The following is a 16457-nucleotide window of genomic DNA, read 5'->3' as shown; positions in this document are numbered from 1 at the left end:
ATATATATATATATATATATATATATATATATATATAGCTAGGGATAGGTATATCTATTAAACTTTTATAGTGTATATCTTTTATAAGTTTTATTTGATATTATTGGAGATGATTTCTATATATTAAAACGTGTTGTGAACTTAAAGCCCTCCTTAATTGGCCTGGTTCCAATTAAGAATGTCACTGGTATCTTTAAGCCAAGGGTGATTCTAACTGTAGGGTAACTTACATGTCCCCGGCACCGCACCCTAATAAAGTACAGGCGGCTTTGCCTTAGGCTATTTGAATAATACGGAGCCCTATTTAATTACAGTTTTTCCTAACAACAATGTTTTAGTAATTTGTTTTAGAAAACATACGAACAATTTAAATATACCTAACGTCTTTTTGTAGTAAGTTTTTTGGTCTAGCCGGAGGAAGAGAATCGAGTGCAATGTCTTGAACTGTTTAGTTACATATGTACACAACTAAAAGAACTCCTTTACAATCAAGTTGTTGTCTCAACTAATATGGCCAGACAGGTCCTTCTGTAATTATATAAATATAATTACTTCAATCTCAACCGAGATGTTAACCAAGATAATTAATGCGTTCAATAATATTTTTATCGTTTTATGTTTGAGTAAACCGTTAACCACATAAATAGTTGGAAAGGGCAATTGTGAACCACAATTTTAGCAAATAAAACGTTTCCAATAGTTTTATTAAGTTTATAGTTCGTACTTTAAAAGATATATTAATAATTTTATTATTTAATATATATATATATATATATGTAATATTCAATAATGAATATTATGGGATAGTTGTTTATAAATATTATGATAGCAATATATATTAATAATTATTATAACAATACGTATAACAATCATGTAATTATAAAGTCTAATTACCGCAATATAAAATAAACGTAGTAATAGCATAGCTTACAAGTGATTAAAGACGATCCTTGCAATGATTGCTATCACCATGATTCACTTATGTATTACATAAGATCCAGCTCCAACTCTTGCTCTAAGATGTATAGACTGTAACATCCCGCCTTTTTCCGTTTACTTTCCGTCTATCTATTTTAAAGTCCGTTATATAATTATAACATCTTCCAATAATACGCGTTTTAAAATATTTTGTTTAGGTTATTCATGCCCTCGCTTCAAACTTGAAGGACTAAACTTGCCAATGGACTAAAGTTGTGACTAGGTCAAAGTGGTCAAACCTCATCTCTTCCACTCATTCACCTCCTAACTCTTGATACTTTCATCTTTTACTCTAAAACACCCAATTCAAAGATTCATCATCTATTTTCGATCTAGCAAGAGTTTTGTAAAACAAATTACATATTTGGAATCCTTGCATCTTCCTCTTCAATTCCATACCGATTTCATCTAGTTTGGGTAACTTTCTAAAATCACTAGATTCTTTGTTCTTGATGTTTTTAACTTATAAAAGTGTTAATTAGTGTCTATGGCTCAAGTCTAACATGAATATATGATTTGTATGCTTGTTCTTGTCATTTTGATGTAACTAGCTTAAACTTGAAATGGGTGTGTTTGATCTTGAGATTTGGTTGCTTATATGTTGCTAGATGTTAAAAGTGCATGTATTAAATGTGTTACTAGCATCACTAGCTTCAATTTGGTATGTAGGTTGACATGGAAAAGCTTCATAAACATAATTGTAAAATTTATGATTTTGGTTAGGGTTTGATAGACTTAATTATGAACTTTTGATGCAGTAAATGCTTGACAATGTTGTTTGTAAGTGTTTAGTTGTATCGTATGCGTAATTACCTACGAAACGGCGTATTATATGTGAGCATTGAATTCCCGAATCATCAATGTGCATTTATGAACTTGGATGCAATTAATGGTGAACATTTAATGCGGTTTTGGTTGTTATAAATGTTAGATTGATTGATGAAATGTGCTTAGTTATTTTCCTCGTCAAAATACCTTTCCAACGATATAGGATACATGTTATAAGTGTTTCTGGATCATATGTTGTGTTTGATTAGAGTTTGGTTCGTGCACTTATGAATTTCAGCAAGCAGAACCTGTGTACCAGTTTGGACGCCGTCCAAACCTTTGGACGCCGTCCAAATGAACTGCCAGGGACTCATCTACTTGGTCATTTTTTGTTTAATTCTAACTATGCTACGCACCTCCGATTAACATGTAACTTGTTCTAACATGCTCATATATGATTATAAAACTTAGAAAATTGTCCGATACCCGACCCGAACGTTTTGACTTTTTCGTTGACTTTGACTTGACCAAAGTTGACTTTATTCAAACTTAACCAAATACTTATGCAATCGTCCTAACATGCTTTTATACTTGTACCTTGCATGAAACTTAACAACGTGATTCACATGCTATATATTAATCTAGTCGTAACGAGCCATATGGCTAATTGAACAACTTTAACCGACCGTGTTTACCGATATTGATACAACCTATTTGATTAGGTCAAGACTAGCATTCTTTCTTGCACACGTTTACTTGTGAAGTACATTTACATTCGTGCACTCAAGATGAGATCGTAGTCCCACTTTTACTCTTTTATACTTATACTTGGGATGAGAAAACATAAATGATTCATACTTTTATACTTTGAACACAAATACGAAAGCAAAGATACATGCGAGTTAGAACAAAAATACTCAAGTCCAATTATCATTAGTTACACTTGTAGGGTGTAAGCGAGAACTTATGTTGTGTGGCCATACGGGTTTAACGAACCCTCATTCGGACGGTTCGCTACCGTTAGCGAATGAAATATAATTTTATCGGTATAGTGTATGTTCTAACACTATTATGCAGAGGTAAGATTCAGTTAAGCTTTGGTAATTGGGTACTCGTGATACAAATAACATCTTTGGGATGTATACGCTTGATAATCATTTTATACTAAATCGTGTGGTTCAAAAACATACTTTATACATACACCTATGATTTTACCAACGTTTTCGTTGACAGATTTTCTATGTTTTTCTCAGGTCCTTGAATGCTAAGTGATACATGCTTCCGCACTATACTTTTTGATACTTGCTTGGATGTCGAGTATACATGCATACGTGGAGCGTCTTTTGACTTATTCTTAATTGTGTCGCATATGTTTCAATTGTACTTTAAACATTGTAATGTAACTAGTTTTTGAACTACTTTGTAAAACTTGAAACATCTTTACATTTGAAATGAATGCGACATATTTTGGTCAAACGTCATTTTAAAGACTTATGACCACGTAAGGGGACCTAAGTAGACGGCGCTGTCAATGACGATTTTGTCAGGTCGCTAAAGATGGTATCAGAGCATTGGTTGTAGGGATTTAGAGTTCATTGGTGTCAACCCCGAGTCATAGGGTACATTAGTGAGTCTAGACTACAACCGGCATATAGGGTTGAAGTAGGAATTACTTGACTACTTGTGCATTCATACTCGAACTCTTCTATTCGTATCTAACTCTTATTTCATCTTAATCTCACGTAGTTTAATTTGATTGACACGCCACCTTGACTTTATGAGGTAATGTCGAATGCACATATGAATTAGGGTAATATAATTTTCGGGATTATATTACGGTGACTCATATGGACGTTCTGCATTATGACATAAAAAATTTAAGGCGAGTCAAGGAAAATTTTCTCTCTATCCTTATTCTATATCACGGTTAGTATTATTAAGAATACTAATCAACGATATTCTTATGTTTTGAAGGAACAATGCCTCCTCGCCGAGTCCCACGCAATGAAACTCCCGAACAAGCTCTTCAATGAATGATAGCCACCGCCGTATATGCGGCCATGGCCGGTCACTCATCCAACAACAACAACTATAACAACAACCACAACAACAACAACAATGGAGCCAGTAACTCAAACGAGGGATGCTCCTACAAAGCTTTCATGGGTGCAAACCTCACACTTTCGATGGGACCGGAGGACCGGTTGCTCTCACTCGGTAGTTTGAGCAAGCAGAAGCCGTTTTTAGCATAAGCGGTTGCCGGGACCAAGACAAGGTCAAATATTTCACCCACACTTTTGCCCGTATCACTCTCACATGGTGGAACACGTATGTACAATCGGTGGGTACCGATGAAGCCCACGCTCTCTCTTGGTCCGATTTAAAGGAAAATATGATCACCGAATACTTTCCCCGAGAAGAGACTCGAAGTCTCGAAAGCGAGCTAAGAGGTTTGAAAGCGGTCGGAAGCGACCTCAACGCTTATAATCAACGGTTTGCCAAACTAGCTCTAATGTGTCCAAACCTTGTAAATCTCGAGCCTCTACGAGTTGAACTTTTCATGGATGGCCTTCCTAAGAGAATCAAACACGGGGTAATGTCATCCAAGCCAGTTAACCTATAAGAAGCTTTAAAGATGGCCTGCTAATTGATTGAAACGGTGGATGAAATCGTAGTACCGGCACCTAAGGCCGAGGATAAATCGGGTGGCAACAAAAGAGAATGGGAAGCCACTACATCAAGCAACTACAACAACAACACCTTCACCAAAAAGTCTTTCACTTCTGACGGCAAGAAAGGTTATGCCGAAATTTTTCGGTATTGCAACAAGTGCCACAAACATCATTTGGGTGAATGTGGAAGGCCGTTTTGCATCAAGTGCCAAAGAAGTGGCCATTTGGCCCACGATTGTAGAAATACCGCGCCCGTTGCTCAAAAGGGGCCCAATGCACCAAAACCGGGTGTTTGTTATGAATGTGGCCAACCGAGTCATTATAGGAATGTGTGCCCAAAGAAGAAAGCTAACCCCAATGCACGTGGCCGAGCTTTCAACATCAATACCGAGGAAGCCCGAGATGACAATGAACTAGTCATGGGATGTTTCTTCTCAACAATTCTTGTATCTGTTGTTTATTCGATTCGGGTGCCGATAAGAGTTTTGTATCCAAGACTTTGACTCATTCTTATAGCTCTCCACCACTCCCACTAGATACTACTTATACCATTGAAGTGCCCAACGGGAAATTATTGAGTGGCGAAAATTTTTATCGGGGGTGTACGTTAAACTTAATGGGTAAGGAGTTTGAAATTGACTTGATACCTATAGAACTAGGGAGTTTCGATGTAATCATTGGTATGGATTGGTTAGCCAAAATGAAATCTCACATCCTTTGTGATCTTAAAGCGATTAAAATTCCTATCGAGAACGGTGAACCATTGATTGTCTATGGTGATAAGAGTTGTACCGGACTCAACCTCATCTCGTGCCTTAAAGTTGAAAAATACCTTCGTAAAGGTTGTTTCGCGATTCTAGCCCATGTCAAGAAAGTCAAGATCGACGAGAAGCATATCGATGATGTGCCAATTGTTAGTGACTTTTTTGATGTTTTTCCCGACGAATTGCCGGGCCTTCCACCTCATCAACCGGTGGAATTCCAAATCGATCTTATTCCAGGAGCCGCACCCGTAGCACGTGCACCTTATAGACTTGCTCCATACGAAATGCAAGAATTACAAAGTCAAATCCAAGAACTACTTGACCGTGGTTTTATCCAACCTAGCCATTCACCATGGGGCTCTCCGATTTTATTCGTTAAGAAGAAAGATGGATCCCTACAAATGTGCATTGATTATCGTGAACTAAACAAATTGACAGTTAAGAACCGATATCCTCTTCCACGCATAGACGACCTCTTTTATCAACTACAAGGGTCTTGTGTATATTCAAAAATCGATCTCCGCTCGGGTTATCATCAACTAAGGGTTAAGGGGGAAGATGTCTCCAAAACCGCTTTTCGGACTCGCTATGGTAGTTATGAATTCCTTGTCATGCCATTTAGTTTAACTAACGCACCGGCGGTGTTCATGGATGTTATGAACCGCGTGTGCAAACCATATCTCGACAATTCGTTATTGTATTCATCGATGATATCTTGGTCTATTCTAAAAGCAAAGAAGAGCACGAACAACACCTTCGACTTGTGCTCGAACTCTTGAGACAAGAACGACTATATGCCAAATTCTCTAAGTGTGAATTTTGGTTGAAGGAAGTTCAATTTCTCGGTCATGTCGTAAGCGACCAAGGCATTAAGGTCGATCCCGCAAAAATCGAAGCCATTAGCAAATGGGAAACCCCTACTACTCCTACTCACATTCGACAATTCTTGGGTATCGCCGGATACTATCATAGATTCATCAAGGATTTCTCTTTGGTTGCTCGTCCTGTAACCACATTAACTAACAAGGGAAAGAAATTCATTTGGGCAACCGAACAAGAGTCCGCGTTTCAAATCTTGAAGACAAATCTAACCACCACTCCTATCTTGTCACTTCCCGAAGGCAATGATGATTTTGTTGTATATTGCGATGCCTCGAAACATGGTTTTGGGTGTGTATTGATGCAACGAAAGAAAGTCATTGCTTATGCTTCTCGACAACTAAAAATTCATGAACGGAACTATACGACACATGATCTCGAACTCGGAGCCGTTGTCTTTGCACTCAAAATGTGGAGATACTATCTTTATGGAACCAAGAGTACTATCTTCACCGATCACAAAAGCCTTCAACACATCTTCGATCAAAAACAACTAAACATGAGACAACGACAGTGGATTGAAACTTTGAACGATTATGATTGTGAGCTTCGTTACCATCCCGGGAAGGCAAATGTAGTAGCCGATGCCTTGAGTCGAAAGGAAAGAGCGGTGCCTCTTCGTGTCCGAGCCTTAAACATCACCATCCACACACCAATCTCAATAATCAAATTCGTGTAGCCCAAGGTGAGGCTCTCAAGGATGAAAACATCTCTCTCGAACGCTTTAACGTCCTCACCTCTTGATTCGAAGTTAAGGAGACCGGACTCCGATATTTCGCCGGAAGAATTTGGGTGCCTAGTTATGGCGACTTGCGAAGCCTTATTCTAGACGAAGCCCATAAGTCAAGGTATTCGATTCACCCTGGTGCCAATAAGATGTACCATGATCTTAAGGAACAATATTGTTGCCCGAACATTAAAAGGGACGTTGCTACTTATGTTGGAAAGTGCCTAACTTGCTCCAAAGTCAAAGCCGAACACTAAAGACCGTCCGAACTACTTCAACAACCCGAAATCTCACAATGGAAGTGGGAAAGAATAACGATAGATTTTGTCATAAAACTACCAAGAACGGCGAGCGGTTATGATACTATCTGGGTTATTGTAAATCACCTCACCAAATCCGCTCACTTCATAGCCATGAAGGAAACCGACAAAATGGAGAAACTTGCAAAACTTTACATTAAAGAGATCGTAGCCCATCACGGTGTACCATTATCGATTATTTTCGACCGAGATGGACGTTTTGTTTCTAAGTTTTGGCGTACTTTACAAGAAGCGTTGGGAACACGATTAGACATGAGCACCGCATACCATCCACAAACTGAAGGACAAAGCGAACGCACAATTCAAACCTTGGAAGACATGCTACGAGCTTGCGTTATCAATTTCGGAAAAGCTTGGAACAAGCACTTGCCTCTCGCCGAATTCTCCTACAACAATAGTTATCACGCGAGTATTAACACCGCACCATTCGAAGCCTTATATGGTCAAAAATGTCGTTCACCACTTTGTTGGGCCGAAGTAGGCGACACATAAATCACCGGACCCGAACTCATTCATGAAGCAACCGAGAAGATCGTTCAAATTCGAGATAGGCTTAGGACGGCCCGTAGTTGTCAAAAGAGCTATACCGACATTAGACGCAATGACCTCGAATTCCAAGTCAGTGACCGCGTAATGTTAAAAGTCGCACCTTGGAAAGGTGTAATCCATTTCGGGAAACACGAGAAGTTAAATCCGCGGTATATTGTTCCTTTCAAAATCTTGGAGCGTGTTGGAACCGTTGCTTATCGTTTAGATCTTCCGCCTCAATTTAGCTCCGTTCATCCTACTTTCCATGTATCAAATTTGAAGAAGTGCCTTGCCGAACCCGAACTCGTCATCCCTCTCGAGGAGCTTACTATTGATGACAAACTTCATTTTGTGGAAGAACTAAAACTTCATTTTGTGGAAGAACCGGTTGAAATTGTGGATCACTCCGTCAAAATGCTAAAACAGAGCCGAATTCCGATTGTCAAAGTCCGTTGAAACGCCAAAAGAGGACCCGAGTTTACTTGGGAAAGACAAGATCAAATGTAAAGGAAATACCCTCATCTATTCACGGATTTAGAAACACAAGATCTCAAGGAAGAAACAACGACTACTACGCCTACGTAAATTTCGGGACAAAATTTCTTTTAAGGAGTAGGTAATGTAACATCCCGCTTTTTTCCGTTTACTTTCCGTCTATCTATTTTAAAGTCCGTTATATAATTATAACATCTTCCGTTAATACGCGATTTAAAATATTTCGTTTAGGTTATTCACGCCCTCGCTTCAAACTTGAAGGACTAAACTTGCCAATGGACCAAAGTTGTGACTAGGTCAAAGTGGTCAAACCTCATCTCTTCCACTCATTCACCTCCTAACTCTTGATACTTTCATCTTTTACTCTCAAACACCCAATTCAAAGATTCATCATCTATTTCCGATCTAGCAAGAGTTTTGCAAAACAAATTACATATTTGGAATCCTTGCATCTTCCTCTTCAATTCCATACCGATTTCATCTAGTTTGGGTAACTTTCTAAAATCACTAGATTCTTTGTTCTTGATGTTTTTAACTTATAAAAGTGTTAATTAGTGTCTATGGCTCAAGTCTAACATGAATATATGATTTGTATGCTTGTTCTTGTCATTTTGATGTAACTAGCTTAAACTTGAAATGGGTGTGTTTGATCTTGAGATTTGGTTGCTTAAATTTTGTTAGATGTTAAAAGTACATGTATTAAATGTGTTACTAGCATCACTAGCTTCAATTTGATGTGTAGGTTGACATGGAAAAGCTTCATAAACATAATTGTTAAATTTATGATTTTGGTTAGGGTTTGATAGACTTAATTATGAACTTTTGATGCATTAAATGCTTGACATTATTGTTTGTAAGTGTTTAGTTGTATCGTATGCGTAATTACCTACGAAACGGCGTATTATATGTGAGCATTCAATTCCCGAATCATTAATGTGCATTTATGAACTTAGATGCAATTAATGGTGAACATTTAATGTGGTTTTGGTTGTTATAGATGTTAGATTGATTGATGAAATTTGCTTAGTTGTTTTCCTCGTCAAAATACCTTTCCAACGATATAGGATACGTGTTATAAGTGTTTCCGGATCATATGTTGTGTTTGATTAGAGTTTAGTTCGTGCACTTATGAATTTCAGCAAGCAGAACCTGTGTACCAGTTTGGACGCCGTCCAAACCTTTGGACACCGTCCAGTGCTTCATTGCTGGACGCCGTCCAGAACCTTTGGACGCCGTCCAAATGAACTACCAGGGACTGATCTACTTGGTCATTTTTCGTTTAATTCTAACTATGCTACGCACCTCCGATTAACATGTAACTTGTTCTAACATGCTCATATATGATTATAAAACTCAGAAAAATTGTCCGAGACCCGACCCGAATGTGTTGACTTTTTCATTGACTTTGACTTGATCAAAGTTGACTTTTATTCAAACTTAACCAAATACTTATGCAATCGTCCTAACATGCTTTTATACTTGTACCTTGCATGAAACTTGACAACATGATTCACAGGCTATATATTAATCGAGTCGTAACGAGCCATAGGACTAATTGAATAACTTTAACCGACCGTGTTTACCGATATTGATACAACCTATTTGATTAGGTCAAGACTAGAATTCTTTCTTGCACACGTTTACTTGTGAAGTACATTTACATTCGTGCACTCAAGGTGAGATCATAGTCCCACTTTTACTCTTTTATACTTATACTTGGGATGAGAAAACATAAACGATTCATACTTTTATACTTTGAACACAAATACGAAAGCAAAGATACATACGAGTTAGAACAAAAATCCTCAAGTCCAATTATCATTAGTTACACTTGTAGGGTGTAAGCGAGAACTTATGTTGTGTGGCCATACGGGTTTAACGAACCCTCATTCGGACGGTTCGCTACCGTTAGCGAATGAAATATAATTTTATCAGTATAGTGTATGTTCTAACACTATTATGCAGAGGTAAGATTCAGTTAAGCTTTGGTAATTGGGTGCTCGTGATACAAATAACATCTTTGGGATGTATACGCTTGATAATAATTTTATACTAAATCTCGTCGTTCAAAAACATACTTTATACATACACCTATGATTTCACCAATGTTTTCGTTGACAGATTTTCTATGTTTTTCTCAGGTTCTTGAATGCTAAGTGATACATGCTTCCGCACTATACTTTTTGATACTTGCTTGGATGTCAAGTATACATGCATACGTGAAGCGTCTTTTGACTTATTCTTAAATTGTGTCGCGTATGTTTCAATTGTACTTTAAACATTGTAATGTAACTAGTTGTTGAACTACTTTGTAAAACTTGAAACATCTTTACATTTGAAATGAATGCGACATATTTTGGTCAAACGTCATTTTAAAGACTTATGACCACGTAACGGGACCTAAATAGACGGCGCCGTCAATGACGATTTTGTCGGGTCGCTACATAGACAGCTTCTTAGGAGCTTACAAGACTTACGCTAACTTATGCTAAACTAGCCTAAGCTTGCAGAATTGTGTTGTGAGAGAGAAATAAGGGTGAAAACTCGGAACGAGAGATAGAGCTCTGAATTTTCTAAATGAAAAATATGAACGTCCGAGCCTCCTTTTATAGGTGAATTGGGTCGCCAGTTGTGATTTCGAGTCGCCAGTTGTTTAACCACGAGTCCCCATTTTTCTTAACAGGGTCACAGTTAACTAACTGCGTCGCCAATTTTCTTAATTGGGTCGCCAATTTCCATTTCTGGGTCGCCAGTTTCCATTTAGAGTCACCAGTTTCTGATTTGGAGTCGCCAAATTAAAGAACTAAGTCACTCTAGTTGTGTAACCGGGTCGTCAGTTTTAGGTAACTGGGTCGCTAGTTTCAAAACTGGGTCGCCAGTTTTTTGTAACTTGGTCACCATTTGGGTAACTGGGTCGCTAGTTGGGTAACTGGGTCGCCAGTTTTGGATCTTGCACTCCGTGTTTGACGTTTACGCACCGGTATACGTTCTGGATTGAATTTCAGCAGAGGCTCTTTCTTGAGGTTCCTTAGACTGATATTATTCACACACCCCTGAATCATTTCTGGAGATTCCTTGTGGTTGTATCTGAAGTTCTTGAGATTAGGGTTTAGTGTATGCTTTCAGTGTGTGTAAGTCTTGAAACCTCTTAATCTTCGTATATGAATCAGATGGGCTTCTAGGTTCTTGATAGATCTTCATATACATGTCTTGAATAAGTGCTGACATCTCTGGTTAGTGATCTTGAGCTGTTATGATGGTCTTCTAGGTCGGTTCTCTGAAATTAGGGTTAGAAAACCCTAATTTAGGCTCTTTTTACAGCTTTTCGCAAAGTAAGCTTTAAAGTCCCGTTTAGCAAAACTTAGTGGATTAGTGCGTTTAACGAACTATTTTGCTTGAAAATGTGTAGAATACAAGTGGATATGTTAGTAAAAACATGACTTTTTAAGCGATATGATACCACCCATCAATAAAACATTATAAATGTCATTGTGATGATATTATTACTTGGCACTTTGTAATGTATATTGATAGTACATGCGGTTCGATTCGGACGCGATCTGCTAGAATTCAAGACAAGAGGGAACAAGAATAGGGATAAATTTCTCATAATTTATATTTTATATATAGATAAATCAGAGAAATCCAGGTTATTGTACAGGTTGAGTATTGCGGTCTTTTCACAAATTGTGTTTTTCAAACAACATTTATCTAGGAGTTATGTAAATAATAGCATAAATTTAGAAAAAAATCGAAGATACAATAATGGTCGGGACTAAAAGTTTCTCGCTAGCTCCATCACCGTTCAAGTCTTTACTAAACTTTAGTAAACTTTTTTGTTTTTCACATACCATGTTTTTAATTTACATTATGCCCCCCTAAAATTATCCAATTTGGATCTCCACCTTTCCACCCCATTTGATTTTAAGTTTGAAGCCCTCTCACTCTTTTATTTTATATTTTTTTCCTCAATCAGTTTTACAATAGTTATAACAACTTTTTTGCCTTCTCACGTTTACTATTTATTGACAATAATATCAAAATCTTGTCGATTTTAATTAGTATAATTATTAAAGATTAAGTTGGGTTGCTGTTAATTTATTTTAAAGGTTTAAGGCTACTCAAGGGTCATATATTTTTTTTTTCTTCCCGATATAGGTCATATACCTAAAAAATACTATTATAGGCCATAAACTTCAAGAAAATGTGTTAATGTAAACCAACTTAACTCGTTGACCTGATAAATAAGGTTGTTCGTTTGACTTTTTTCCTGAAACTTTGACTTCGAAATTCGAATTCATTTCTTCGATTTAAGAACTGTAAATTTACAGATAGTTTCACGAAGAGATTTCAATAACATCTGTATTTGTACATTTCGCTATAACCTCTCAGATTGATCTGGTGCTCAAACCAGGCACGGTCTTCGATAAAGGATGAACTCGAGATCAAACTCTATGAATTTGTTGTTGATTATCAGTTCTGATGATGTGCGAAACTTCGTTTGATGTTATGATTCACTAATCTGAAGACAATTTGTTAAGAGAATCATCCTTGATCGATTTTGTAGATTGATCTTCAAAAAAGTATATATTTTTTTTGTTCCAATGTAAGTTATATACCCAAAAAATACTAATGTAGGTCACATACTTTCAAAAAGTGTAATGATGTAAACAAAAGGTGACTTTTTTAGTCGCTAACAGGTTACATTTTATTTACATCGATACACTTTTTGAAAGTATGCGACCTACATTAGTATTTTATTTTGTATATGGCCTACATCGAGGCAAAAAAAAGTATATGCCCGTGAGTAGCCTTAACCCTATTGTAAATCCATATTTCTGGTGGTTATGTACGTTAATTCAGTCTTTGATTTACAAATTTGTAATCGTACTTTGAATATTGAATGTCTGACAGTGTTTCGTTAATGTATGTTAATGTTTAATTAATAGTTAACTGGATTTACTGTTGACCGACATACGGATTCTGTCGATCGACAGAAGACTCCATCGGTAGACAGACTAAGTTGGTGTTTGTTGACTTAATTTCGACATAGTCGGTCAGTCGACCGACAGATGTAGTCTTTCGACCGACTGACACTGCAAGTACTATATATGGGTTACGTGTTACATTGTTAGTTTACACAACCTACACACACCTTAGCCGAATACCGAAGTATCTAATTGCTCCCAAACATACTCAACATGAATAACAACTCTAGGTGTCGTTAAGCTTGGTCCAGTGTTTTCTGCCTCTAGATTAGGTATACGTTTGATCTAAGATCCCCAAAATCGTCAATAGTTTCTTTGGTATGTTGTAACCGAATATTTTTATTTTTGGTTATGTTACGCTTATCGACGCTAAAATATTTTAATTAGAAACATATAATTGTGAATGAAAAGCTTTGCGCCCGCAACGCGTGAAATTGACCTCACGTTTGTTTCCATTCAATCAAAAGCGTACATAAACATATGAAAATAGTTGCTAGCTTACTACATTTGAATAACTGATTGCATGATTGACTACATGATGCAAAACTTGATGATAGGTCAAATCATGGTGAGAATAGAAGAAATGATAAGATTGAGTGAGACTCGGTATGTAAGAACTGATTCGATATTAGAGAGAATCTGGTAAAATTACATTCCACAGCTTCTTAAACTCAGTTACAATACAATGGCTATCTAATTAGGACTACTTTGGTTCCTTATATAACCCTCTTCTAAGGAACCTTTATTTAGGCTTATTTCACATTAACACTATACCACTTTCGGGGTCCTAACAATCTCCTCCTTAGTGTTAAATGTGAAAATTATAATGTAATCCTAATTGAAACATCTAAAGGAACTTTGTTCCTTTGAAATGAATCTTCAAATTAAATCCTTTGAATCCCTCATATCTTCTTATGTTTACTCTTATTTTGAGACGACTCTTTAATCTTGTGAGAATGTATTTGACTATCTCATTATCTTCTGTTGAGTTGCATTTGTTGATCAGTCTCCATCTTATGTATTTGAATCCATACATTAAAGTTCCGTCTAAATATCTTCTGAAATCTGAGACTCCGATGAAGACTTTTGTGTAGTGAGAGTTGATAAACACAAACCCATGTGGACAGTCACTTACTTCAAGTAAGGACATGTATCTTAAATGATCAACCACTTGATTTGGAGGTTTGATTCCAATCTTTTTGTGTCCAGACTCTAATCCCATTTGAAAATCATGAACCAACATCCATCTCATTGAGTCAAGAATAAATCTATAGACTGCCTTCATTGCAGTAGCATGATATATTGTTGCAGATTCATTCAGATCAATCAAGTAGTTATAGATGAATATGATGTCGTCCATCTTTAAACTATCAAAATCTGCCTCTGAGAGCTGATATTCCTCATCATCCATTCTTGTTATGTAGAATAGTGGCATCTTCACTCTATCTTTTTTAATCATTGAAATTTTGTTAATGCTTTTAATCTCCGAGCTTTGTTGTTCTTGAAGTTTCTCTTCATTCTTCAATTTGAATTTGTCACGAACCCTCATATAAGCTTTAAGATATTCTGGTTTTTTATGATATATCCATGCACCGAGAACACACATAGAAGCCGCAAGGACGAGATCGGAGTCACCATAAATTTTGTAAACTTGTTATTCGATGAATGGTGAAAAAAGAATTAGTTTCTCTTCTTCATCAGTGAGTTGATAATCAGCACCACGTTGAAGAATAATTTCTGATATTTGGAAAGAAACATCAGGATTAGGAGGTGTTGTAGGGTCAATTTCACCATTCGAGAAAATCTCCTTTTCAAAATGAACCCCAAATTCCTCGATTGGAGAAGTAATGTTGACAAATTGATATTCATTAAATTCATTCATAACACTTATCCCCTTTAGAATATCTTCGATGTTATCAAAATTACAATTATCCTCTGGTGCTGACTTATCCTCAGTCTGTGTAACCACATCCATAATCATTAACATTCCTGAGTCACCTTCTCTCCGATTAACCGATTCATCTTGTAAACTTTTGTGTTGAATCTCCTCAACTTCATCGCTTTCAGAATCAGAAATATCAACTACATCGTCTTTTCCTAAATATTGGCTAGATGAACCGGCTTCATACGTTGATCGTTGAAAAGCACCTGACCTAGAACTAGAACTATGTCTATTCTCCCCCTTATGAAGATTGTCGAGATCAAAATCAGCATGTTCAGGCATACATATTGGTCTAGGTGATTTGCATGGAGATAGAGGATACACTACCCTTGGTTGTTCAAGATATATCATCATAGTATCACGAATTTCATCAAGATCAGTTCGTCGTGCAAATTCAGCAAAGTAGAGTTCCTCGACCTCATTATCAGAGAGATATCAAAATTTATATTTATTTGAAGTCCGAGAAGGTGACCCAGATGGTGAAACAACAGTAAAACTAGGTAGAACAGCAGCAACAGCATCTGTTGGAGGTGATGTCGATGGACGTGTTTAATTTTCCGTGAGAGCAGGTAAGGATATACGTGCGGTATTATTCTTATATGTAGGGTTGTACATACTACTAATCAGATTCGTGATATCCCCTTCTGATGGAGGTTGGGTAACAATCGGAGTTGTCACCGGCGAAGATTCGATTGAATCACCTGCCTCCATGACTTTAGTCTCATGGGACTCTGACAGAGTACCAGAACTACCCGCCAGTTTAGCTCTTGCGGAGATTATATCCCCGCCTCCTGAAGTCATTGACATACCATGAGGTGGCACATCTCTTTCAATTAAAGACTCATCCTCCAGACCCTGAGTTTCAAGATCTGGAAGAGAAGTGGTTTCAACCAATGGATCAATTTCTTGAACCAAAGAAATAGTCTGCTGGAAGTCTGATAAATTTCTCGAAGGAATGTCAGGTTGATTTGTTTCCATGGGATGTGGCAGATCTCCCTCATCAGGATTAGCCGGACCTCCAGGCCCTGTTGTACGTTGAGGCAATACATCATCACGGAGATGAAGTATATCAAGAGGATTTCCAGCCAATATGCAGGGTGCCCTTTCAAGGTTTTTTGGCTCCCCTTCGGCCGTTTTGGACTTCAATGATTGAGGTTCCTTAATCGATTGAGTCATCGCAGACTTAACTGCAGAGGAAGACTTTACTTCCTTTTGAGATGCCGAGGCATCTTGCATTGTAGGATTTATTGTTAAGTTCTAATGAGGTTGGATGGGCTGATTAGTCTTTTTACCATCCATGCTTTCAGCTATCTTGCCTACCGAAGCTTTCACTTCATTTAGTGTAGGGCTTATTGTTATTATTGTATGTGATACGGAAATGGGTGAGGGTGACCTA

At 37.3% G+C, this 16457-nt stretch overlaps 1 protein-coding gene across 1 annotated transcript in view; it reads right to left on the bottom strand.

The window, feature by feature from the left end:
* The window catches only part of LOC139841639 (protein FAR1-RELATED SEQUENCE 5-like), a 55615-nt gene extending 40890 nt beyond the window's left edge, over positions 1–14725 (bottom strand). The window contains exon 1 of the mRNA XM_071831848.1: positions 14429–14725. Coding sequence (XP_071687949.1) covers positions 14429–14725 — 297 coding nt within the window. The remainder of the gene's footprint in view (positions 1–14428) is intronic.
* Between the last annotated feature and the right edge of the window lie 1732 nt (positions 14726–16457).

The sequence above is a fragment of the Rutidosis leptorrhynchoides genome, chromosome 4, assembly GCF_046630445.1.
Source record: "Rutidosis leptorrhynchoides isolate AG116_Rl617_1_P2 chromosome 4, CSIRO_AGI_Rlap_v1, whole genome shotgun sequence".
Taxonomy (NCBI): domain Eukaryota; kingdom Viridiplantae; phylum Streptophyta; class Magnoliopsida; order Asterales; family Asteraceae; genus Rutidosis; species Rutidosis leptorrhynchoides.
Note: the sequence above shows the minus strand (reverse complement) of the source record. Positions and strands in the feature narration are given on the sequence as shown.